The sequence below is a fragment of the Oryx dammah genome, unplaced genomic scaffold (assembly GCF_014754425.2).
Source record: "Oryx dammah isolate SB20612 unplaced genomic scaffold, SCBI_Odam_1.1 HiC_scaffold_26, whole genome shotgun sequence".
NCBI lineage: Eukaryota > Metazoa > Chordata > Mammalia > Artiodactyla > Bovidae > Oryx > Oryx dammah.
In genome coordinates, this window is record NW_024070210.1 from 47,862,942 (window position 1) to 47,888,176 (window position 25,235).

The following is a 25,235-nucleotide window of genomic DNA, read 5'->3' on the forward strand; positions in this document are numbered from 1 at the left end:
TGTTTCAAATCTTAATGAGTGTACCTCCAACTGTCTCCATTCTTGACCTTCTCTCAAGAGAATACCTTTAAGTCTATTTTTACACTCTCCCCAGCCCCAGCAGAAACCTGTGTCTCCTGCAGCACCTCAAATGGTTGTCAGTAAGCTCTCACCTTGGCTCTTAATTGATCTTCACTTAAAATGGATTTTGAACTCCTGTGAGGCTCACTTTTACATTCAGATCCCAAGAACAAGATTTTTCAAACCACCACTGAGTAGTTCTTCTGCCAGCAGAGCCCTATAAGGCCAAATTCATTTTTCTATGTCCCAGTTTGAAATGATATTAAGAAAAGTATTCACAATTCTTCTGAGAATACTGTATTATTTATTTCTCTGGAAAACAATAACAAAACAACTCAATAATCAAGGAAAACTGAAGAGTGAAGAGCATAATACTGTTATATTTCTAAATAGCACAACTAAAAACACCCTTTATGACAACTCTACTAATTGTAGTCAATTTTCAACTGATCTTATGTTAGCAATTTCATGTGGTACAATCCACAAGTTAATCAACAAATACGTATTGAACATCTACTATATGCTAACATCTGTCTTGTATCTGTACAAACAGACATCCTGGAAAGACTGACCTGATAATATGAAAGTCACTAATGTCAGGAACACCAGTAAGGGAAGAATCTGGTGTCATACTCTACTATTTGTTAGAAGATCCATTAAAATGTATGCTTTCATGTTTTAGGTACATATATTCTTTCTGAGAACACATTACATGGATTCTCAAATATTCTTTGAACTAAATGTTTAATTTGATATTGCTGAAGTTCAGCAGTGAAATACACTTGACCCTTGAACAATGTAGGAGCTAGGGGTGCCAATCTCTTCACTGTCAAAAAACTGCATACAACTTTACAGTCAGCCCCCCAAAACTGTGTTTCCCTATCCTAGGATTTAACCAACCAAGGATCATGTAGTACTACAGTATGCATTTACTGAAAATCAGTGGATGTATGCAGTTCAAACTTGTGTTCAAGGGTCAACTGACACATTTTTCAATGATTGTAACTTTTAAAAAAGTAAAAACTTGCCTACGTTTGCTATACTTTATCTTGAAGCTTCAAGAGGCTTTTATGTTTAACAACAACTAAATTTATTTGTATAGTACTTTCTAATGCACCCCCATATACATTATTCTTATTTACGATAGCAAACAAGACAATACAAAATATGCACTAGCAATGGAGTATTAATAAAAACTAAAAGGTAAATAATCTTTTCACGTATGCATTTAAAAAATTATGTAAAACATTAAAATCCTGTGTCACTGACCCTCTGTAATACACAGAGGGTGGGGAAACACTGAAGCGAATGCCTGTTATTAGCCATCACTGCCCACTGCAGGTGGACCGAACGCTTCTCTAGTGCGCATTAACTGGACATCTTTGTCAGCCATACAGGTATCACAGCCCCATACTGCTGACGCTTCTGCTGTTAGGAGGCCATAAGCTGTTTCGGTCATTCCAGTGCAGATCCGATGAAACCATTTCTGACAAGAGGCTTCACATAAGATGGCATCCTGATCATCATTCACCTCATTTGTACAAATTCCACAAGGATACACTGGGTCAGAAGAAGAATGCCCGTGGCGGCTTGGGTGGAGAGCAGATTTATTGCTTTTCTCAGTGGTGCAAGTATCTGTGGCACCTCTAGGCTGTCGTGGTTTACTCTGCGTCCCATTTGCATGGCTGTTGTTTGTAGCCTCAGTGCTACTCGAACGGCTATTCTCTTGACTGACGACATTGTTTCGATTCACATTTTTTAAGTCAATATTACTCTGATTCACTGTGTCATCCATATTTAAGTGAGATGGATGAGCAGAGGAGTTTTGATTTGTGTTTTTGGTAGCTCCTTGACTAAAGTCTTGTTTTGGGGGTGGTGCTTTTGCTTGACCAAAAGTGTTTGGGGGAGGAATAAAAGAATGATTAGATTCTAACGGAGAACTAAAATTGGAATTACTTCCAGGGACAAAGTTAGATGCCAAGTCAGGGTTAGATACTTGGCTAGCATTCTGCGGAGGAATCTGGTTGAAGTTTTCAGCAGGATTTTGTCTAAAATGTTGATTAGGCATGTTAACATTCTGAGTCAGTGCATTATTGTAAGATGGATTTCCAAAACTTGAATTGTCGTGTGGCCCAAAGTTAAAAGCATGAGGTCGATTAAAACCCATGCCCAAAGGATTCTGAGGAAATGGGTGTGGCTGATTCCTGAGTGAGTAAGGACCACAGTATGGGGAAGACATTCTTGGAGGAACGTGAGGTGGCATTCTGAATGTGCTGTAGCCTCCAAAGCCAGGATAACCAGGGCCAAGATACGGATTTGATGAAGGTAGTGGTTTATAGGAAATAGTATTGTAGTTGTCATCAAATGGATTAGCAGCCACTAGATGGTCAGAGTTTGGATTCGGTGGCGGAGCATACTCAGACAATGGAGGAAAAGAAGGCCCCTGAAATGAGAATGTAAAGTGAAATACATGTTTTTGATCAAAGAAGTCATAAATGTTAACATTTATGAACCCAGTTTTAGTTAAATTTCTTTTGAAATTTATGAAAATTTAATTCTTCACTTGACCTTTCAATTCCAAAAAACGTTTATATTTAATTATATTTAATGATAAAAATGTGTAGGTTTCTTTCATTTAGGAAAGGAAATATGGTATTTTTTTTTAGCTCAAATCAATTATTTAAAACTCTAGATGTATTCAGTCTTCAAAAGAAGCTTCATTACCATAATTTTCATTTAATATGCCAGCCTACAACTATAATCTTTCACTTAAAATTTTAACTAAAAATACCTTTACACCTCCAAATAGCTATAAAGTTAAATAACAGTAAACAGGACCTAAATTTTTTTCCTGGCTAAACTTCAGGGAGTAGCTACTGAAGTAGTTCCAAAGCACTACGTTCTAGACCTCAGACTAGAAAAATTAACTGCCAGTTTTAGTCACACTCCAAGTTTAACAGTGTAGCCAAAATGGAGAAAAGTAAAGTGTACACACTTCATACTCACTTGCAGTCTTTATAACAAAAAGAGTGCTTCAAATTTACAGAGGACAAAACCAAGAAAGTCAGTATGTATAAATGTTTATTACGACCAAAGATTATAGACAAAAGATGCTTTTTGCTTCATGTTATGTACATACATACTGATTTATTACAATACTTGAACATTACTCCAAGTTAAACTTGTGTCCATATATTTTTAAATCTTTTCATAAAACTACAGGCATCTATTCCTTTGAAGTTAGATTTAAGAATAAGCATTTTAATTTATTTGCCTACATTTCCTTCTTGCAGTATTCACTCTAGGCCAGCAGTCCAATAATAGCCATGAGTTGCAGAGTAAAAACTAAATAAGTGAATAAAAATACAATCACTGCAAAATTTACTACCAGGTTCAGAATGAGGATAGTAAACAAAATCCATGACCAAAGTTAAATTTACCTCATAGTGTGATCATATCAGTGAAGAAAAACTGTTAACAAAGAAAATGCCAATTTACCTGTGTATTTGTCTTGCGTTTTTTCTTATCTGGGCTTCCTAGTTGCACACCTGGTCCTCCTAACCCATCCAGTCCACTATCACCACCTAAAAATAAGTAAATACATCCAAATAATATTTCTATTCATAAGTGAAATTTTATATCTTTCATACCATTATAGCTACCTGTTAATATGTTTTCATTTTTATTAGATAAAAGTAGTATTAAGCTTTTATTATCTTTGTTCTTCAAAAAGCCTTTCCCATAATCTCAGCCAGAGTCACTCACTTCTACTCCCACAGCATTGTTTTTTTTTTTTTTTCAGTGAAAAAGTAAGTCTCTATATTAAAACTTTCAGTCATCTGGTTTCCTATTCCTGAAGCAAACACTGTTGCTAGTTTCTCTCCATCTTGCCAAAGATAATCTAGATTAATTCTAGTGTATCTCTAGGGAGTACAAAAACGATGGCATGTTTAGTATGGAACAATGGTTTGTACCTTGCTTTCTTACTTGGAAATCATTCTATGCCATTACATATAGAACTGCTCCATTCTCTAACAACTGAGTAGTATTTCATAGTATGATTATACCATAATTCATTAAACTAGTCTTCTCCCTATTGATGGATTTCAATTGTTTCCAAACCTTTGCTGTTCTGCAATGAAAATCCATGTATAAATGTCTTTACACTCATGTACAAGTCATTCCTAGAAGTAGAATTATGGCATCAAAGGTATATGCCTTTTAATTCTGAAAGGTATTGTCAAAATACAACAATGAATGTGGGCATGATTTTCTCAATATGATCAATTAAAAGCAAAAACTTGACTATGTTAAAAAGTAAGTTTATCAATGGAACTTTTTTCCATTAAAAACACACATTTTTTATTATAGAGAATTCTGAACATATACAAAAGCAGACAGAATAAAATTATGTACACACATATGTAGCCATATAATACATATTTATAACATATTAATAAATAAATGCAATGGGTTGACAGAAGATTATTGGAGACTTGCTCATACATGTAGATTCTAAGAAAGAGATACTTAAACTGAGACCTAAAAGATGACAAGAAATCTCTCGTGTGAAGGGCACAACAATAAGCCTATAGACAGAGAGAATAAATAAGAAAGGAGCACAAATGTGTCTCAGACATTTAAAAGAGGCCAGTGTGTTACATGACTCTGGAGAGTGCCTTCAGAAGAGGCTGAAGAGACAGGCAGGGACCAGATCATTTTAAAGTGTTATGGACTGATTGCTGTATCCCGCCACAATTCCTACACTGAAGCCCTAACCCTAATTTGAGAGTATTTGGAGATGAGGGGTTTTGGAAGTAATTAGGGTCATACTAGGTCACAAGGTTTCTGGAGAAACCTATATGCAGGTCAGGAAGCAACAGTTAGAACTGGGCATGGAACAACAGACTGGTTCCAAATAGGAAAAGGAGTACATCAAGGCTGTATATTGTCACCCTGCTTATTTAACTTCTATGCAGAGTACATCATGAGAAACGCTGGGCTGGAAGAAGCACAAGCTGAAATCAAGATTGCTGGGAGAAATATCAGTAATCTCAGATATGCAGATGACACCACCCTTATGGCAGAAAGTGAAGAGGAACTCAAAAGCCTCTTGATGAAAGTGAAAGAGGAGAGTGAAAAAGTTGGCTTAAAGCTCAACATTCAGAAATCGAAGATCATGGCATCTGGTCCCATCACTTCATGGCAAATAGATGTGGAAAGTGTCAGACTTTATTTTTGGGGCTCCAAAATCACTGCAGATGGTGACTGCAGCCATGAAATTAAAAGATGCTTACTCCTTGGAAGAAAAGTTATGACCAACCTAGATAGCATGTTGAAAAGCAGAGACATTACTTTGCCAACAAAGGTCCATCTAGTCAAGGCTATGGTTTTTCCAGTGGTCATGTATGGATGTGAGAGTTGAACTGTGAAGAAGGCTGAGCACCGAAGAATTGATGCTTTTGAACTGTGGTGTTGGAGAAGACTCTTGTGAGTTCCTTGGACTGCAAGGAGATCCAACCAGTCCATTCTGAAGGAGATCAACCCTGAGATTTCTTTGGAAGGAATGATGCTAAAGCTGAAACTCCAGTACTCTGGCCACCTCATGCGAAGAGTTGACTCATTGGAAAAGACTCTGATGCTGGGAGGGATTGGGGGCAGGAGGAGAAGGGGATGACAGAGGATGAGATGGCTGGATGGCGTCACAGACTCGATGGATGGAACTCTGAGTGAACTCTGGGTGTTGGTGATGGACAGGAACTGGCGTGCTGCGATTCATGAGTTCACAAAGAGTCAGACACGACTGAGCGACTGAACTGAGGTCACAAGGGTGGGTCCCTTATAATGGGATTAGTGGTCTTAGAAGAAGAAAAAGTGATTGTCCTTGCTCTCTCCCTCTCTCCCTTCCCTTCCTTCATCCCTCGTGTAGACACTGGGAAAGAGCACGTGAGGACACAACAGGAAGATGGGCATATACCTACAAGCCAGGAAGGAAGCTCTGACCAGGAACTGACAAGCTGGCTGGCACCTTCATCTTGGACTTACTAGCACCAGACTATGAGAAAACAAATGTCTGTTGTTTAAGCCCACCAGTCTATGGCATCTTGTTATGGCAGCCCAAGCTGACTGAGATATAGAGCCTTGTAGTTTATGATAAGGAATCAGGATTATATTTGGAGAACAGTGAATGATCATTTAAGAATTTCAAACAGGAAAGTAACACGATTTGTGTTTTTAAAAGATTACATTAGCATTTGTGCTGAGAATAAATTGGTGATGAGAATGGGGTCAGGAGCAGGGAGACCTGTAATGATATCTTTACAACAGTAGTTCAGGGAAAGAAACGGTACACGGCAATAAAGAGAAATCAGCATGCTGGCAATAGTCCCACACATAACAAAATGCAAAGCAGATTTCTGTAAGGGCTATTTAGAACAAGTTTAAATACTGTGAAGGTAAAATCTATGACAAACAATAACAAAATTTTAGTAAGGATTCTGGATGTTAAATTAATATTTAAACACCAAAAGCTTTCATATATAAAAACCACAACTAATTAAAAGATAAAGAAGAAAAGTTTCCATTTTCAGGAACAAAACTAAACTAAAATAACTAGCAATAAATTTAAGAAATGTGCAAGACCAGTATGAATAAAAACTTTTTAAAAGCCCTGCTGAGGGACAAAGAGAAAGTCTTCTAATGAGTGGAAAGGTACTCCCTGTTCTGGCTAGCCATCTAGAACAAAATAACACTGTTTTTCTTTAGAGAACATATTATCCCAGATAGCCTGATTGTGCCCTCCTCAGAGACATCAGCACCGAGTCACTAGTCCCATCCTCTAACCCCAAGGGCATTTATACCAGCCTAAGCAGCAGCCCCTTCTCAGAGACCGGAGTTTAAACTCCACAGGATTCCTCTTGTGAGTGGACTTATTTTTATAATTCCAACATCTTTCCTACGTCCTACAGCCATGAGGACATGGGGAGCTTCTCCCCATAGTTGTTACCTCTGTAAAATCTTTAGTATTCCATTTTGCCAGTTTAATATCTGTTAGCAATACTTTATATCAAATTCTTTACATTAAAAATAATTGGTATGGTTTCTGGCTCCTGACTAGACCCTGACTGATACATAGCTCAAACCCTACCAGCCAGAAACTATCATTACCCCTAAGTTAACATCAATCCAGACTTTTAGCTTACTATCTACCTACCTACTTTCATTCCTGTGTATAAACAGTGACAGTAATATTTTTACAAAAATGGGATATTTTTAAATAAAAGCATTAAATGTTAACTTATTCAAATTTAATAAGGAAAAAGAAACAAGTTAAAATGATGAATATGCTAAATGTTTCTTCATCAAAAGAGAATTCTCTAAGGCTAAAACATCAATAAAAACAGTAAATAAAAAACATTAAAAACATGGTTTTTATTTTTTCTTTAAATGCTGACACTTCCTGCATTGAAAGTTGAGGACTATATGAATTTTCACTTTTTCCTTTTTGTCCTGTAGGTTATGGCTTCTTCATCTTCTGCATGCCATTTTTCTTTTTCTTCTCTATGTGCGTTAGTTCATTAGTTTGCTATAGTATGTCTGAGTAATTATAATGCTTTTATTTTTACCTTGTAACTTTGCCCAGACCTTTTAAGCTCTGATTTAATGTATGTGACTTTGACTCCCTTTTATTTGTATCTAAGGTTGTTTGCCTGGCTTAGGTGGTTTTCTTGGCTTAGGTGGTTTTCTTGGCTTAGGTGGTATGTATCTAATCATATGATGTTTTTCCTTTATATTAATGTTAAACCTAGCCTGACATTCCTAGAATAAACCCAATATGAATGTTACATTTACTAGACTGGATATTCTCTTTAAAATGTTTGCCTATCTTAGTAAGGTTATTAACCTATCATGTTTCCTTGAAACATCCAGGCTCTTAATTCTGAGGTTTTGTTAAGTGCATATCTACCTCTTTGTAGGGTGCAGTAACCCAGTCACATTAGAGTATTCCCTTGTGTTGTCTTATTCACCTTGTATCCCTGAAGACTTCTTTTCTCTCAGAGTCCTTTAAAAACAACAACAAACCTGTTTTACTCGTTTTTTTCCTCACTCAAAAAAGTGAGACAATAAGAACACTCATTTAATTTGCTTTTCTCCAGACTTGGGGTTACTAGTGAGAATTCTCAAAATTTTGTAAATCACCAACAGCTCCCAAGAGGAAGGGTTGTTTTAGAAGGCTAAAACAGTGATCCAGATTTCAGCCTGTTCCAGATTTATGTTACCGGGCTGTACCATTTCCCTTGTTTGTTGCTGACATTTTTTGCCCTTTTTTTTTTTTTTTTCCCAACTGAAATTTCAGTTCACTTTCACTTGAAATTTAAGAAGAAACTCTGTAGTTTTATTCTAGCATCTTATCTTAGAGGTTTCTATCTAACTATATCTATGTTCCTTCACTTAATCTTCATAACAAACCTATGAGGAAAATCATCCTCATTTTAAAAAAGAAACAAAGAGAACTGAAATTGTAAAGGTATGGGCCATACCTCTGGTAAAAAGCAGCTCTGAAATCTGAAACTAGGATTTGTTTTCTTTTGCTTTTAGGTGTGCAATTCAATGGGTTTTTGTTTTGTTTTTAGCTTATTCACTACCATCAAGCAGTGTAACTATCACCACTATTTAATTCCAGAACACTATCATCATTCCAATAAGAAACCACATACCTGTTAGCCATATAATATGTGGCTCTGTGTTTGGCTTCTTTCACTTAGCATAATATTTTCAAGGTTCAGCCATGTTATTTTACGTATTACTACTGCACTCTTTTCTATGGCTGAACAACACTCCACATTATTTTTATCCAGTCATCAGTTGGTGAACATCTGGGTTGTTTCTATTTTGGAAGCATTTATGTACATGTTTTTTAATGAAAGTGTATTTTCAATTCTCTTGGGTATACACCTAGGAGTGCAGTTGCTGAGTCATGATATCTCTATGTTTAACATTTTGAGGAAACACTAAGCTGTTTTCTACAGCGGCTGCATCATTTTACATTCCCCACCTCTAAAGTCTGAGGGTTCTAACTTCTTCATACCCCCACCAAGATTTATCTTATTTCTTTAATAGTGACTTTAGTGAGTGTGAAGTGGTATCTCCTTGTGCTTTTAATTTGCATTTCAAAAATTACTAATGATGTTGACTACCCTTTCGTGTATTTATTGATCTTCTTTGCAGAAATGATTATTCAAGTTCTTTGCCTATTTTTTCACTTAGATTGTTTTTTCTGTTGTGTTTTAAGAATTCTTTACATATATATTAAGAATACTAGAATCTTATCAGATGTAAAACATGTAAGATTTTAATTTTGGTGAAGTCCAACTTATTTATTTTTGTTTTGTTGCTTAAGTAAAACTACGTTTATTTAATTTCTAAGATATAAGTTTGCCTTCCAGAAATCTTATAATGTCTTCCTCAATGGCCCACAAAAGGCCATATACTGTTATGCAACAGTATATACTAACATACTGAACAGAGAAATGTGTTGTTCTTAAATCTGAATACCTAGAAATTCTGTGGAAAAGAATTAGCAGTGGGCCTGAGGTCAAATAATAAAGTGACTATATAAAGAAACAAAGGGGCCAAACATCAAAGCCCTGTCTTTCCTAATGTTTGTTATGGGGACTTCATTATAACAAAAGTGTAAATAGAAAAAGGTAATGCTTAATAATAAAAATTCATTAATACACCCAAAAAAGATGTCCTTTTCACTATAGGGGACTGGAATGCAAAAGTAAGAAGTCAAGAAACAACTGGAGTAACAGGCAAGTTTGGCCTTGGAGTACAGAATGAAGCAGGGCAAAGGCTAATAAGAGTTTTGCCAAGAAAACACACTGGTCATAGCAAACACCGTCTTCCAACAGCACAAGAAAAGACTCTCTACGTGGACATCACCAGATGGCCAACACTAAAATCAGATTGGTTATATCCTTTGTAGCCAAAGATGGAGCAGCTCTATACAGTCAGTAAAAACAAGACGGGAGGTGACTGTGGCTCAGATCATGAACTCCTTATTGCCAAATTCAGACTTAAATTGAAGGAAGAAGGGAAAACCACTAGACCATTCAGGTATGACCTAAATCAAATCGCTTATGATTATACAGTGGAAGTGACAAACAGATTCAAGGGACTAGATTTGATAGACAAGAGTGCCTGATGAACTATGGACAGAGGTTCGTGACATTGTACAGGAGGCAGTGATCAAGACCATCCCCAAGAAAAAGGAATGCAAAAAGGCAAAATGGTTCTCTAAGGAGGCCTTACAAATAGCTGTGAAAAGAAGTGAAAAGCAGAAAAGCAAAGGAGAAAATGAAAGATATATCCATTTGAATGCAGCATTCCAAAGAATAGCAAGGAGAGATAAGAAAGCCTTCCTCAGTGATCAGTGCAAAGAAATAGAGGAAAACAATAGAATGGGAAAGACTAGAGATCTCTTCAAGAAAATTAGAGATACCAAGGGAATATTTCATGCAAAGATGGGCTCAATAAAGGATAGAAATGGTATGGACCTAACAGAAGCAGAAGATATTAGGAAAAGGTGGCAAGAATACACAGAAGAACTATACAAAAAAGACCTTCATGACCGAGATAATCACGGTGGTGTGATCACTTATCTAGAGCCAGACATCCTGGAATGTGAAGTAGAGTGGCCCTTAGGAAGCATCACTGTGAACAAAGCTAGTGGAGGTGATGGAATTCCAGTTGAGCTATTTCAAATCCTAAAAGATGATGCTGTGAAAGTGCTGCACTCAATATGCCAGCAAATTTGGAAAATGCAGCAGTGGCCACAGGACTGGAAAAGGCCAGTTTTCATTCCAATCCCAAAGAAAGGCAATGCCAAAGAATGCTTAAACTACTGCACAATTGTACTCATCTCACACGCTAACAAACTAAGCTCAAAATTCTCCAAGCCAGGCTCCAATAGTATGTGAACCGTGAACTTCCAGATGTTCAAGCTGGTTTTAGAAAAGGCAAAGGAACCAGAGATCAAATTGCCAACATCCGCTGGATCATGGAAAAAGCAAGAGAGTTCCAGAAAAACATCTATTTCTGCTTTATTGACTATGCCAAAGCCTTTGACTGTGTGGATCACAATAAACTGGAAAATTCTGAAAGAGATAGGAATACCAGACTACCTGATCTGTCTCCTGAGAAATCTGTATGTAGGTCAAGAAGCAACAGTTAGAACTGGACATGGAACAACAGACTGGTTCCAAATAGGAAAAGGAGTAGGTCAAGGCTTATATTGCCACCCTGCTTATTTAACTTATATGCAGAGAACATCATGAGAAACGCTGGGCTGGATGAAGCACAAGCTGGAATCAAGATTGTCGGGAGAAATATCAATAACCTCAGATATGCAGATGACACCACCCTTATGGCAGAAAGCAAAGAAGAACTAAAGAGCCTCTTGATGAAAGTAAAAGAGGACCATGAAAAAGTTGGCTTAAAACTCAGCATTCAGAAAACGAAGATGGAATCTGGTCCCATCACTTCATGGCAAATAGATGAGGAAACAGTGGAGACAGCGGCAAACTTTATTTTTTTGGGCTCCAAAATCACTGCAGATGGTGACTGCAGCCATGAAATTAAAAGACGCTTACTCCTTGGAAGGAAAGTTATGACCAGTCTAGACAGCATATTAAAAAGCACAGACATTGCTTTACCAACAAAGGTCCATCTAGTCAAAGCTATGGTTTTTCCAGTAGTCATGTATGGATGTGAGAGTTGGACTGTGAAGAAAGCTGAGCACTGAAGAATTGATGCTTTTGAACTGTGGTGTTGAAGAAGACTTGAGAGTCCCTCGGACAGCTAGGAAATCCAATCAGTCCATCCTAAAGGAAATCAGTCCTGAATATTCATTGGAAGGACTGATGCTGAAACTGAAACTCCAATACTTTGGCCACCCAACGTGAAGAACTGACTCATTTGAAAAGACCCTGATGCTGGGAAAGATTTAAGGCGGGAGGAGAAGGGGACGACAGAGGATGAGCTGGTTGGATGGCATCACTGACTTGATGGACATGACTTTAGTAAACTCTGGGATCTAGTGATGGACAGGGAGGCCTGGGCCCTGCAATCCATGGGGTTGCAAAGAGTCAGACACAACTGAGCGACTGAACTGATCTGAACTGATTAATATATTAGTCTCTTCTAGTACATATAAATTACCTTTTTCCACAGCATTATTAAGACTACTGAATAGCTGTAACTTTTTCTATTAAAATACTGTAATTTAAAGATGAACAAAATGTACTCTATCATCTCTGTTCACTTTCTAAAAGTTTAATAATAATTTCTATATTTACTATAAGGCAAAACTCTGACATTTGGAATCATTTAAATAAATTCCATATTTTTCAAGTAATCTGTGAACAAAGCCATCTAAAATTCTTTTTTGAAAACTGAATTTTATAGTATTACTTTTTTATTTAAGAGTCTAATATTTTCCTCCATAAAACAATCCTTCAAGTTCCCACTGGTCTCTGTTGCCCCACTGATTATTCATCTAAAAAGTTAATGATGCCATTTCCAATGGCTTGATTCTTGGCCTTACCTAGGTCCCTCCCATCACTGTCTGTAATAATGCTGGTTCTGTCACCTCCATGATGTAGTAAGTCACGTTAAATCAGATTAATGCTCATTGGGGCTAATTAGAATATAAGCTACCAAGAATTTCTGTAATTATTACTCCTTAGAAATGAAGTTGCAAGGCCAAAATCCATAAGAAGGGAAAGTAGTGGTTACAGAGGTAGTTATTTAGGTGATCTTAATAACTTGATGCCAAAGCTTCTCTCTACCTGCTCTACACTCTGCAAGGGAAACCATGACCATTTCAGCCAGAAGTTGAGAGCTGTAGGGCACGGAACCAAGAAAGGGGAACTTCCAAAGCTTGTTGTAACAATGGCTACTCTGATCCTTTTGCTAATTCTTGAACTTCTTAATCTCATCTCTTCACTCCTACCTGCCCACTGCCCTCCGAATGCACAAGGGGCAAAGAAGTTGGAAGGAGTTATGTCCACAATAGAGAAAGAAACCTCTCTCATCCTAAGAAAGTAAAGGAATTTAATCTACATATTATCACCCTTTATTATGTCAATCAATCTCAATTAAGCAAAATAAACTTTTACCTTTTATGTAGATCTGGAAGCTTATTTACCTTCTTATCGTCGTAGGGGAGTTTCCAATCTATTACGTGAAGCTATTTTTTCCCATCTAAAGACTCTACAAATTAATGATTTTTATATGAAACTCACTTATAAGGATAAAATCATTTATTTGTGTGTGTTAGTCACTCAGTTGTATCTGATTCTTTGCAACCCCATGGACTATACCCTGACAGGCTCCTCCAACTGTGGGATTTTCCAGGCAAGAATACTGGATTGGGTTGTCACTTCTTTAACCAGGGGTCTTCCTGACCCAAGGACTAAACCCAGGTCTCCTGCACTGCAGGCAGACACTTTACCATCTGAGCCACAAGGGAAGCCACAGGGAAAGTGAAAGTAGCTCAGCAGTGTCTGACTCTTTGCAACCCCCATGGACTACACAGTCCATGGAATTCTCCAAGCCAGAATATGGAGTGGGTAGCCGTTCCCTTCTTCAGGGGACTGTCCCAACCCAGGGATCAAACCCAGGTCTTCCATACCGCAGGTGGATTCTTTACCATCTGAGCCACCAGGGAAGTATTTGTAAGCACTTTTTATTTCTTAAAGAGTGTATTTTTTCATTTTTTAAAGAGTGGATTATTTACTTTAGGCCTCTTATGGTTTTTCCTTGGTCTAGGTACAACGTCTTTATTCTTTAGGTTTAAGACTCAATCTATTTTGGCACCAAGTCTTTAAAGGGAGCGAGGACATTATTCTTGTACACTAGATATTAGTGTGCCTCATATATTTTAAATTTTCTTTTATTAAACTCATTTTATTCACAATTATGGTTTGGTGATAGTAACTGTTCTCGTAGGTAATGTGACTACATTATTTTAAAACATTTTTGTTGTTGTTCAGTCGTTCAGTTGTGTCCAACTCTTTGTGATCCCATGGACTGCAGCATGCCAGGCTTCCCTGTCCTTCACTATCTCCCAGAGCTTGCTCACAGTCTTATCCATTGAGTCAATGATGCCATCCAACCATCTCATCCTCTGTCACCCCCTTCTTCTCTTGCCCTCAACTTTCCCAGCGTGAAGGTCTTTTCCAATGAGTTGGCTCTTTGCATCAGGTGGCCAAAGTACTGGCGCTTCAGCATCAGTCCTTCCAATGAATATTCTAATATTTTTCTTTAAACAGACCTCCTTCAGCATTATTCCAAGTGTGTATTTTAATATGTGAATGTATTAAAATAAGTATGTATTCTAGACCGATTGGACTCAAACCAGGTTTTGTCCTCCGAAATACTTAGGTTGAAATCCTAATCTCAGTGTGATGGTATTAGGAGGTGGGGTCTTTGACAGGTGATTAGGTCAAGTGGGCTCTGTCTGCCCCTATGAAACAGACCTAGGAGAGTTTCCTCACCCTTTCCATATTTGGACAGAGTAGGAAGACTTGTCTATGAACCACGAAGTGGGTCTTCACCAGACACCAAGTCTGCTGGCTCCTTCCTTTCAGATTTTCTAGCTGTCAGAATTGTAAGAAATAGGATTTCCCTGGTGGTCCAGTGTTTAAGAATCTGCCTGCCAAAGCAGGGTACACGAGTTTGATCCCTGATCTGGGAAGAATCCACATGACTGCAGGGCAACTAAGCATATGCACCACAACCACTGAGCCTGTGCGGGGTGACTACTAAAGTCTGTGTGCCCTACAGCCTGTGCTCTGCAACAACAGAAGCCAGTGCAATGAGAAGCTTGCACACTGCAACTAGAGTAGCCCCTGTACGCCACAACCAGAGAAAAGCTTGTGCACAGAAACAAAGATCCATCACAGCCAAAAATAAATAAGTAAATAAAAGTTTTTTAGAGAAGAATTTTAAGAAATACAATATCTGTTGTTTACAAACCACCCAGTCTATGGTATTCTGTTACAGCAGCCCAAACAGACTGAAACAGTACCTAATACATTGCCTGGCACAGAGCAGACCCTCAACTGCTAGTCCTCATTTTGTTTCCCTTTAGACTAAACTTTATCACTAGCGTACTTCACTTCAGTTTCTATAGCATTTGACATCCTATCAAAATATCTAATGATCAGCAGTGATGACACAATCACTGGACAGTCAAATATCAGTTTTTCATAACAGCACAGAAATCTAGCATATACTGTCAGCTGGATGTGAGCTTCTTAGCTAAACAGCTTTATCTTTACCTGAAACATATGCTTCTATAATATTAGTCTCTACCATGGAATGGAAACATTGTGAATGCGTGAATATAGTGTTACATGAATTCCATCAAGCATTTGGCAAAACGGCCTTATATGAGTGAAATGAAAAACACATTATTTCCTTTTCGAATGCAAGGCAGAAAGTGTCCACTATATGATGCCTCAAATCTATATCAACTGGGCATGTAATAAATATTAAATTAAGAAAGCCCTCAACCTCAGTCATTTCAGTTCAGTTCAGTTGCTCAGTCACGTCCGACTCTGTGCGACCCCATGAATTGCAGCACGCCAGGCCTCCCTGTCCATCACCAACTCCCGGAGTTCACTCAGACTCGCATCCATCGAGTCAGTGATGCCATCCAGCCATCTCATCCTCGGTCGTCCCTTCTCCTCTTGCCCCCAATCCCTCCCAGCATCAGAGTCTTTTCCAATGAGTCAACTCTTCGCATCAGGTGGCCAAAGTACTGGAGCTTCAGCTTCAGCATCATTCCTTCCAAAGAAATCCCAGGGCTGATCTCCTTCAGAAGGGACTGGTTGGATCTCCTCGCAGTCCAAGGGACTCTCAAGAGTCTTCTCCAACACCACAGTTCAAAAGCATCAATTCTTCGGCGCTCAGCATTCGTCACAGTCCAACTCTCACATCCATACACAACCAAAGGAAAAACCATAGCCTTGACTAGACGGACCTTAGTCGGCAAAGTAATGTCTCTGCTTTTGAATGTGCTATCTAGGTTGGTCATAACTTTTCTTCCAAGGAGTAAGCGTCTTTTAATTTCATGGGCTGCAATCACCATCTGCAGTGATTTTGGAGCCCCCCAAAAATAAAGTCTGACACTGTTTCCACTGTTTCTCCATCTATTTCCCATGGAGTGATGGGACTGGATGCCATGATCTTCTTTTTCTGAATGTTGAGCTTTAAGCCAACTTTTTCACTCTCCTCTTTTTCATCAAGAGGCTTTTTAGTTCCTCTTCGCTTTCTGCCATAAGGGTGGTGGCATTGGCATATCTGAGGTTATTGATATTTCTCCCGGCAATCTTGATTCCAGCTTGTGTTTCTTCCAGTCCAGCGTTTCTCATGATGTACTCCGCATATAAGTTAAATAAGCAGGGTGACAATATACAGCCTTGACGTACTCCTTTTCCTATTTGGAACCAGTCTGTTGGTCCATGTCCAGTTCTAACTGTTGCTTCCTGGCCTGCATACAGATTTCTCAAGAGGCAAGTCAGGTGATCTGGTATTCCCGTCTCTTTCAGAATTTTCCATTTAAGTTTTTAAATATTTGTGGTTCCTGTGCCAGCTGTTCCCAAACTAACAATCTTTGCATTACTGTGGTGCATGAAGTTTAAGGCTGCTCACAAAAGTAAAGCTTAGAAGGGTGGGTAGATGGTGTCCAAGGGGAAAGCTGACTCTATACAATAACACCTCTAATAATGGGACGTCTCAATGGAGCTGATGCTTTGAGGATGGATATCGTACCAAAGTTAGGAAAAAAAAGAGGACATGCCTAGCAGAAGGAACACAATGTGCAAAGAAAAATGTAAAGGCAAGAGAGCTCATGACATCTAGAGAGAAAATGTGAATATTTCAGAAATGGAACATGGGAGACAAGGATGAACATTTCATGAATATGAAGGATGGAGGACTAAGTGGTAGGCCTGGGTCAAATAAGAATATAGGAATGTTGGATTGGGTCAACATAAGAAGGTTGGATTTTCATCAGAAATGCAACGGGAAACCAATGAAGAATTTTACAAAAAAAGAGTAGTGTGACTAAACTGTGTTTGGGGAGCACTAAGTGGCTAGGATTTGAGGCCCTAGAATTTACATTCTAGCTTTGCCACTTACTAGCTGGGTAGACTTGATATGGGCTTCCCAGGTGGCGCTAGTGGTAAAGTTCCTGCCTGCCAATGCAGGAGACACCAGAGGCGCAGGTTCAGTCCCTGGGTCAGGAAGATTTCCTGGAGGAGGAAACGGCAACCCACTCTAATATTCTAGCTGGGAAAACCCGGTGGAGAGGGGAGCCTGGCAGGCTACAGTCAATGGGGTCACAAAGGGTCAGACATGACTGAAGCAACTTAGAAGGCAGACTTGAATATGTTACATTACCACATATTACTAAATCTCTCTGAACATCAATTCCTCAACTGTAAGCCTAGAATAATAATAACATAACTTACAGGGTTATTGAGATGATTAAGCAAGATGATCCATTTAAACTACTTAGAAAACTGTTTGGTAAGTACTTAATAAATGGTAGTTATTACCAGCAGTAAGTAGCAATGTGGAAAATGGGTTAAAAAAGACAAAATGGGTCACTGAAACCAGTGACAGGGTTAATGTAATAATCAGAGATAAGCAAAATCTGAACTAAAGTAGCGGCTGTGGAAAGACTAGGAGATAACGAGTACAAAGCCTACTAAAGAGACAGAATATCTAGGACTCTGGGACAGTGCTGAGTTGCAGTGGAGGATGGGTTTGGGTTACTAAATAAATGATATTTATCAAGTTAGGGAATATGGGAGAAAGAGCATGCTAAAGGTCTCACAGACACATTTCATTCCATTTGTTAACAACAAAACCCATTTATCACTTACTCATAAATTTATTCTTTTATATATCTGTGACACCATTCTCTTCTGTTTTTCTTCTCTATCTCTCTGGCTACTCCTTGGCATTCTGTTTTTCAGCGCCCTCTTTTCCCTCTGATCTCCTAAACATTAATGTTCCCAAAGTTGCTTTTCTCAATGCTTTTTTCTTCTAACTTTTCACTCTCTTGGGTAAGCTCATCTACTCCCAAGACATCAAATTAATATTCACATGTTTACTGATAACGTCCAGATATCTATTTCTGGCTCAGACCACCCACCTCAGTTCCAAACCACGTATATCCACTGCATACTCTGCAACATCCCACAGGGATACTCATTCAATGTGCTGAAAACCAAACTTGCTTTCCTGACACTCTGCCTAGTCAGGAGTGAAACAAAACAACAATCCCCCTCAAAATCCTGTCCTTTAGATTTTCTCTCTCTGGTTCTTTCCCTCAGTTCTATGACTATGTAAATTATGCTTATTCTTCTATCTTAATCCAAATCTTCCATACACTCCTCTTATCAAGATGGTCTGTATTTCTTTTTAGTACCGTCTACTTTGTATGCGTCTGTGACATTTCTGTGTTATTATGCCACTCTAAAATACATCCTCACCTCTCCAATGTCATTTCAACTCTGGTTAAAAGCTTTTCACCTGAGGGTGTACAGTCTTTTAAAAGCAGATAGCTACTTAATCACTTTTGCCTCATGACTAGTGAAATTACTACTAAAGAACTATCATTTATTCATAGTCTAGATGGAATTATCTTGATACTATATAGTGTTCAGCACAGTTCTGACATGAGTCATATAATGTCAGCTGTCTTAATTTTTCCACACAAAATCAGTAATAAATCAGACAGAATTGTATTTGAAACAATAAATGTGACATTTATGTAAAAAAAAATAGCATTTCATCTGAAATGAATGCTTCAACTTCCTTCTTCATCTCTAAATTTGCTTTTATTCTTCATTTTCTCTTTAATTCTCTAAGACTAACTCTTCATTTGCATCCTTGATGCTATTCCTTCTCTCCTATGCAGAAACTTGATTTATGAGGATAGGAGCCTTGTCTGTTTCATGCCCAGCTTCCACAACAGCGAGTACCTAGCACACAGTAGATATTTTTTTTAATGTACTGAATGCTTTATTAATGAATTATGCTCTTTTTCTGTTGCTTTTTCAGTTTCTGCCCTCTTCCTCTAAATCAGATCCTTCTGTTGGTCTACTAATACGTCTATCATTTTTCAAGGGAGAAAAAGTAAACACAGAGAACCCATACAAACTTTGTCTTGACTCTTTCCAATCTATTGGCTATGTATTTCCTTTTGCCACCAAGCTTCTTTTAAATCACATCTTCACCACTTAATATTCAGTGCTTTGAAATGTGGTTTTCTCCCCAAAAGTGCCTTCTCAAAATCATCACTAAGTTCCTAGACCTTCTTCTCACCCCTTATCCTCCTTGCTGCTCTTTCTACAACATTTAAAACAAAGGAACACCCACTGCTTATTAAAAGTTTCCTCCAGGAGGCCTTCCTTGACTCCCTTAAAAAGGGGTTATATGTTTATTTTTTCATAAATGACCACAGCACTTATCACGCTGTTTGTAAATGATTACTTTTCCATATCCCAGACTACACTAAAAGTTAGTGAAGACAAGTGTTATGTCTTCTTACCAATGTATTCCCATTGTCTACCCAATAAATATTTGTTGAATAAATGAACGAGTATTGTCATCAGATCAACACCTAAGAGTGCTAAGAATACTGGATAACAGGATTGTTGGTTAAAATAAGGATGATGGTAACATTTTAAGGGAAAAGGGCAAGTAATTGGTGGGAAGGGCTATGGACAATCTGAAAGCAGCATGAAGATATGAATGAGTTCCTTCATGTATTCGTTCATTCATTCATTTAGTATCTCCTGTGAGCAAAGCAGTTAAGGAAGAAATAGAAAAATAATCAAGATATTGCACATATCCTCATGGATCTGTCTGTCAATCAAGGGCTGAGGGTTTGGGAGCTGGTAAGAACTGGTAGGAAATATGAGAAAGATATTTTGCCACTAAATATGAACTCTGAATCTAATATTAAAATATCAGCCCAAGTTTGGAAAACTACCAGTCCACTTCCTCTGGTCCACTTACCTATCATAACCTAGGTCTAACAACAGCAGTTCTCAAACTTTTGTGTACATAAGGACCACCAGGAGAGCTTGTTAAGTATGCAGAGAAATCTCTCAGAAATCCTAATTCTGTGGGTCCAGGAAGCTACATTTTTTATAAGCATCCTAAGGGATCATGGTGCTTTAGGCCTACAGAGTGTACTATTATAAAGTCCTTAAGTCATTCATGTTGTCCTAATTTTGCCATATCTGAGTTACACCTATAATATTATTTTCTAATAATTCTTCTAAATTTAAATACATATATAGGTCTCTCTATAGATAGACATATGTAGAGATATATGTATAGATATATATATATAGACAGAGATATATGTATAGATATCTATCTATATCTACAGATATATCTATCTATATCTATACATATATCTCTATCTACACATATATAGATATCTAGAGAGATCTATCTACCTATATATGTCTATCTATCTATCGTCTGTATCTTAGCCTTATCCTCAGCAAGAGGTTTGATGACTTATATTTTTTTATACATATGAAATACCTAACCATTAAAAAGTCTGTCTATGTATATCAATGGATGGAGAAGCAGTTTGAGAAGCACTGTTCAAAGATTATGTTCTGCAAACACCACATTCTTATAAGCAGTCAGATGATATAAATTATAACCAAAAGCTTCAGGGCAGTGAAGTTAAGCAGAACTGTGCTTCAGAAGAGCTCATGTAGATATACTGGTACCTTTTATGAATTATAAAATAATTTTAGAATCCTTTAAAAATTAATGTTCTAATTAGTACAAAACGACTTATTATAAAAACTCCTCTTCATATCAGCTTTTTATTTTAAAAAGTGCTTTGTCTTATATTCTGGTACTTAACTCTCACAGTATTCTTGAGCTGACACCTGAGTGAATTCCCAACATCTAAGTTAAAACCAGCAGTTGTAACAAAGCAAAGATAGATCTGTGGAATGAAAACTACCAGTCCACTTCCTCTGGTCCACTTCCCTATCATATGAAATACCCACAATGAAATACCCATCAATTTTATTTAAAATTACATTTGATTAAGACTGACAATTGACTTCAAAGGTATAAACTTGATAATGGTTTCTTTTCCTTCAAGCCCAAAGTAATTTACAATAATAGGCAAAACAATACAGTACACATATCAAAGAGATAACTATTTCAGAAAGTCTACTCCTTAAAGGCTCTGGCAACTCATAACCACAAAGAGAAAAGAAAAGTTCAAACAGAAAATCTTCACCAAGAGAAAGACTGTGCTGATGTTATGCCTGTAAAAACAATATTCTGCTCAAAATTATGTTTTTGCTTAAATGGTTAAGAAAATCAATCTCTATCTAAACTCAAGTGATGTTATTTGGATTCCACATTGTCACTATGTCTCAAGCCAGTTCTACAGATTTAATCTCTAGTCACAAGAAACAAAAACACAGACGAATGGCTGCGGTCCTCCGTCTCTACATCACTTAAATCAACTGGAAATTTACCTTACTACTGATTTATAAAGCACTTTATCTTGTTTGGACGAAAGGTTTATTACAATAGCCTCCTAACCAACCTCCCTTGTTAGCCCTTGTTCTCTACAGTCTATTCTCCACACAGCAGCAAGTAAAAACCTAAGTCACATCAGTCACTTTCCTAGACAAAACCATTCAGCACCTATCTCAGAATGAAAGCCAAAGTAAAATCTTTCAATGGCTCACAAGACCCCCAATACACACTCACACTATCCTTCCGCTCAGCTCACACTACTGTCCCTTTGCTCACTCCATGCCACTTACAAGAGTTTCTATGCAGCTGCTTGAGCACACTAGGCAAATTCCAGACCCAGGGCCTTTGCACTTGCTGTTCCTCTTGCCAATACTGCTATTCCCACACCTATCCATAGAGCTCTGCTCTATCACTTCCTTTGGATCTTTGCCAAACTTCATCTTCCAGGTGAGCCCTCTTATAAATAATCACTACCTCCCCACCCCCATACATACTTTCTAACCACTCTCCCTGCTTTGATCTTTTCCATAGTACTTACCATTTGACATTCTATACCTTTCATTTGTTCATCATTTGTTTACCCCACGAGTTTGAGTTCCTGGTGGGTGAAGACGGTCTTTTTGCTTTGTTCACCGTGGTATCCCAGTGTCAAAAACAGTGCTGAGCACAGAGTAGATGTTCAATAAATATTTGTTTAATGAGCAAACTGTACGACTTCAACTTTAGGACTTTCAACCTTAACCTTATTGAACGCTAGAAATAAAGAGCTGGAGGACACTCCCCAAATTTCGAGAGGGCATTTGACGTCTGAACTTATAGGCAGTATCTTTTGTCTGGCACACGTTCCCTCTGATATTTCTTAGTAAGGCAGCAGGGAAATTCCTAACTCGTGTGCGAGGAAGAAGCCAGCCGACCGACCGTGTGTAAAACTGATTTGGGGCGACTTGCTTCTTATCCATAAGCCAATAGAAGAAAGCGTTTTGAATGAATATAGTTTCTCCTCTCCTAAAGAAAATAAGCTGTGTGTTTGTTGCCTTTTGGAAGGTGGGAAGGGGGACCGGGAGAGACGCGAAGGCCCGGCACACCTTCTGCAAGAGCGTCAACTCCAGTGCGGTCCAACTTACTTTTTTGTGGGGGGTAGGCATCGTTCGTGGTCTCTGCCGGGGGTGTTTCTTTCTCACCCTCTGAGCTGCCTATTGTGCTGTGTCTGGCCAACGAGGTAAGGTGGGCGAGAAGCGGGGTATGAAGGGATGCGGAGTGCGGCTTCAACTGCCTCCTAACACAAAGTCGGGGCGGCCAGGGCCCGGCGCGGGGTTCCCGGGGGCGGGCGAGCGCCGGGGCCGCGCGCCTTCGACCGCAGCCCGGGCCCCGGGGCGCAGGCGGGACGCGGGCTGCGCGGAGTTAGGCCCGGACAGAGCCCCGTGGCCTCCCGGCGGCCGGGCACGCGGCCCCCGCGCGCCCCGCGCGCCCCGCTTCCCTCAACCCGGCGCCCTTCTCGGTTACCTCGAACTCTCTTCAGCGAAATGGGATCCTTCTCCTGTTCTGCTGACATTACAGACCGCAAAGCATGACTCCCCCCCAGGCCGCGGGAATTCGGTCTCTTTGATGCTGCGGCGGCGGCTCCTCCTCCTGCTCGCGGGGCCGCTGCGGCTGCGAGGCGAGCCTCAGAGCTGAGGCGCGGCCGAGGGCGGCAGGGACGCGGGGCGACTTTGCAAAGTTTGGGAGGAGGACGAGGCCTCCGGGCGGCCGGGCGGCGTGCGGGGTCCGGCCGGGCTCAGCGGCGGCGGCGGGAGCGCGGCCTCGGGGCGGCCCCCCGCCCGGGGCCGGCGTGTGCGGAGGACGAGTGCGCCGCCGCCGCCGCCTCCTCCCACTCCTTCTTCGCCGCCGCCGCCGCCGCCTCAGGAGCCGCTGACAGGGGAGGCGGGAGGCGGGCGGCCGGGCCCAGGCGGCGCACTCACAGCGCCCTCTGAGGAGGAGGTCTGCGCTCTCGCCGCTCCCGAGTCGCAGACACAAAAGCTCCCAGCCTGGAGCCGCCTGCAAAACCCGCTCTGGGGCGGGCGAGGGACGTGGCGCGGCCCCGCGGCTTCCCCGCCCCGAGCTCCCCAGCCCCGCGCGGGGACGGACTTCGAGGGGGGGCGGGGCGGGGGCCGCTGCCTGGTCCCGCGGCGCCTCCCGCCGCCGCCTAGCGCTCCGCCTCGGCCCAGCCCCCACGGCCCGCGCGCGCCTCTCGCTCCGCGCGGGGCTAGCGGGCCCGCGGCCCTGGCAGTCGGGGCAGGCAGCGCGCGCCTAGGGGCCGCCCCGCCCAGCCCCGCGCTGCTCGGAGCGCGGCGCTCCCCCTCTGCCGCCGCCACCGCCGGGCCAGAGGACGCCCGGCTCGGCGGCCGACGCTCCCCGGCTTCTTCGAGGAATCGGCATCTCCGAACTTCTTCCGAGGCCGCAGCAGGCATCTTGGCCTCGCGGCCAGGGATCTGAAAGAGAAACGTACGAACCGAGGAAACTTTGTATGCGGGAGCTGGAGAGTTCTCCGCGGACAAGTGGAGACCCAGATTCCCCAGTCCGTGTCCGTGATCTGGACACCTGTTTGTAGAATGCCACAACTGCAAGTTTTCACGACCTGATTCTTCGGAAAGCGATGCAGAATGAATATAAGAAAGAGGGTGGGTGGGAGTGATGGGGCACCTGAGCTTGATGTAGACGTTAAATTTTAGGAGAAGGACCCCCCTGCCCTCTCCCCCCTCAACCCACACACAAAGCCGTGTGATTGTATGATTACTGATTCCACATCCATTTATGCTGTGTGACCTCAAGCAACTTAAGTAACGTCTCTGGGTCTCAGATTTCTGGTCTTGAAAAGGCAGCGGGGCTACATCTCGGAGATCTCTTCTGACTCACATTCTTTGACTTAACTTTCACGGAAATGTTTTCCCTGTTTGTTATGTTTCCAGTTCTACTAAAGGCATTCTATAGGTGTAGACTTTAATCTTCAATCAGGTGAGACACTGACCATTCTGATCCAGAATCACTGAGAAGCACTCATTAATCATATGATTACAAACAGAAGTCTCTTCCTTTCGAAGACAAGACCCATAGAACTCATTGAGTTGCACAGATAATGACAGAACAGGTGTAAACAGGAAGCCGATGTACAGTCTTAAGAACTACGAGACAGACAAGCACCAAAGCAGAGGAATCCGCTTCAAAGACAGGATATAGTGTGGCCATGGAACAAATGTTACCCTTTCTCATTTAATAGGTTTGGAGAAAAATTTCTAATTTTAAGATTCAGACTAGGATAGGCTAGGAAAATTTTTACAGGAGGCACGTGTAAGGAGAACCACCCACCAACCCCCCACCCCCAACAACGCAGGCCCCACAACTAGAATGTAAGCTCCATGCAGGCAGGAATTTTATGCAGTATGCAATCCTTTGGTACCTAACAGTGACTGGCAAGTGTTCAAAATTTTTTTTCTTGTTGAATAAATACCTTAATAACAGACGAAGTGGTCCTTAGTGAACTAGAGCGACAGGATTTTGGTAAGTGTGATAAACTCAAGCAAATGCTA

At 40.3% G+C, this 25,235-nt stretch overlaps 2 protein-coding genes across 2 annotated transcripts; one reads left to right on the forward strand and one right to left on the reverse strand.

Moving 5' to 3' along the window:
- Positions 1–334: 334 nt before the first annotated feature.
- On the reverse strand, positions 335–23,763 carry PYGO1 (pygopus family PHD finger 1). Its single transcript, XM_040226581.1, has 3 exons — positions 23,176–23,763; positions 3,559–3,644; positions 335–2,503 (listed from the first exon to the last, which is right to left on the reverse strand). The coding sequence occupies exons 1-3, from the start codon at positions 23,222–23,224 to the stop codon at positions 1,379–1,381; spliced, it is 1,260 nt and encodes a 419-aa protein (XP_040082515.1). The 5' UTR covers positions 23,225–23,763; the 3' UTR covers positions 335–1,378.
- LOC120853646 (formin-like protein 20) lies at positions 23,240–24,144 on the forward strand. Its single transcript, XM_040227607.1, has 2 exons — positions 23,240–23,268; positions 23,367–24,144. Exons 1-2 carry the CDS (start codon positions 23,240–23,242, stop codon positions 24,142–24,144), a joined length of 807 nt encoding a protein of 268 aa, XP_040083541.1.
- The last annotated feature ends 1,091 nt before the right edge of the window (positions 24,145–25,235 follow it).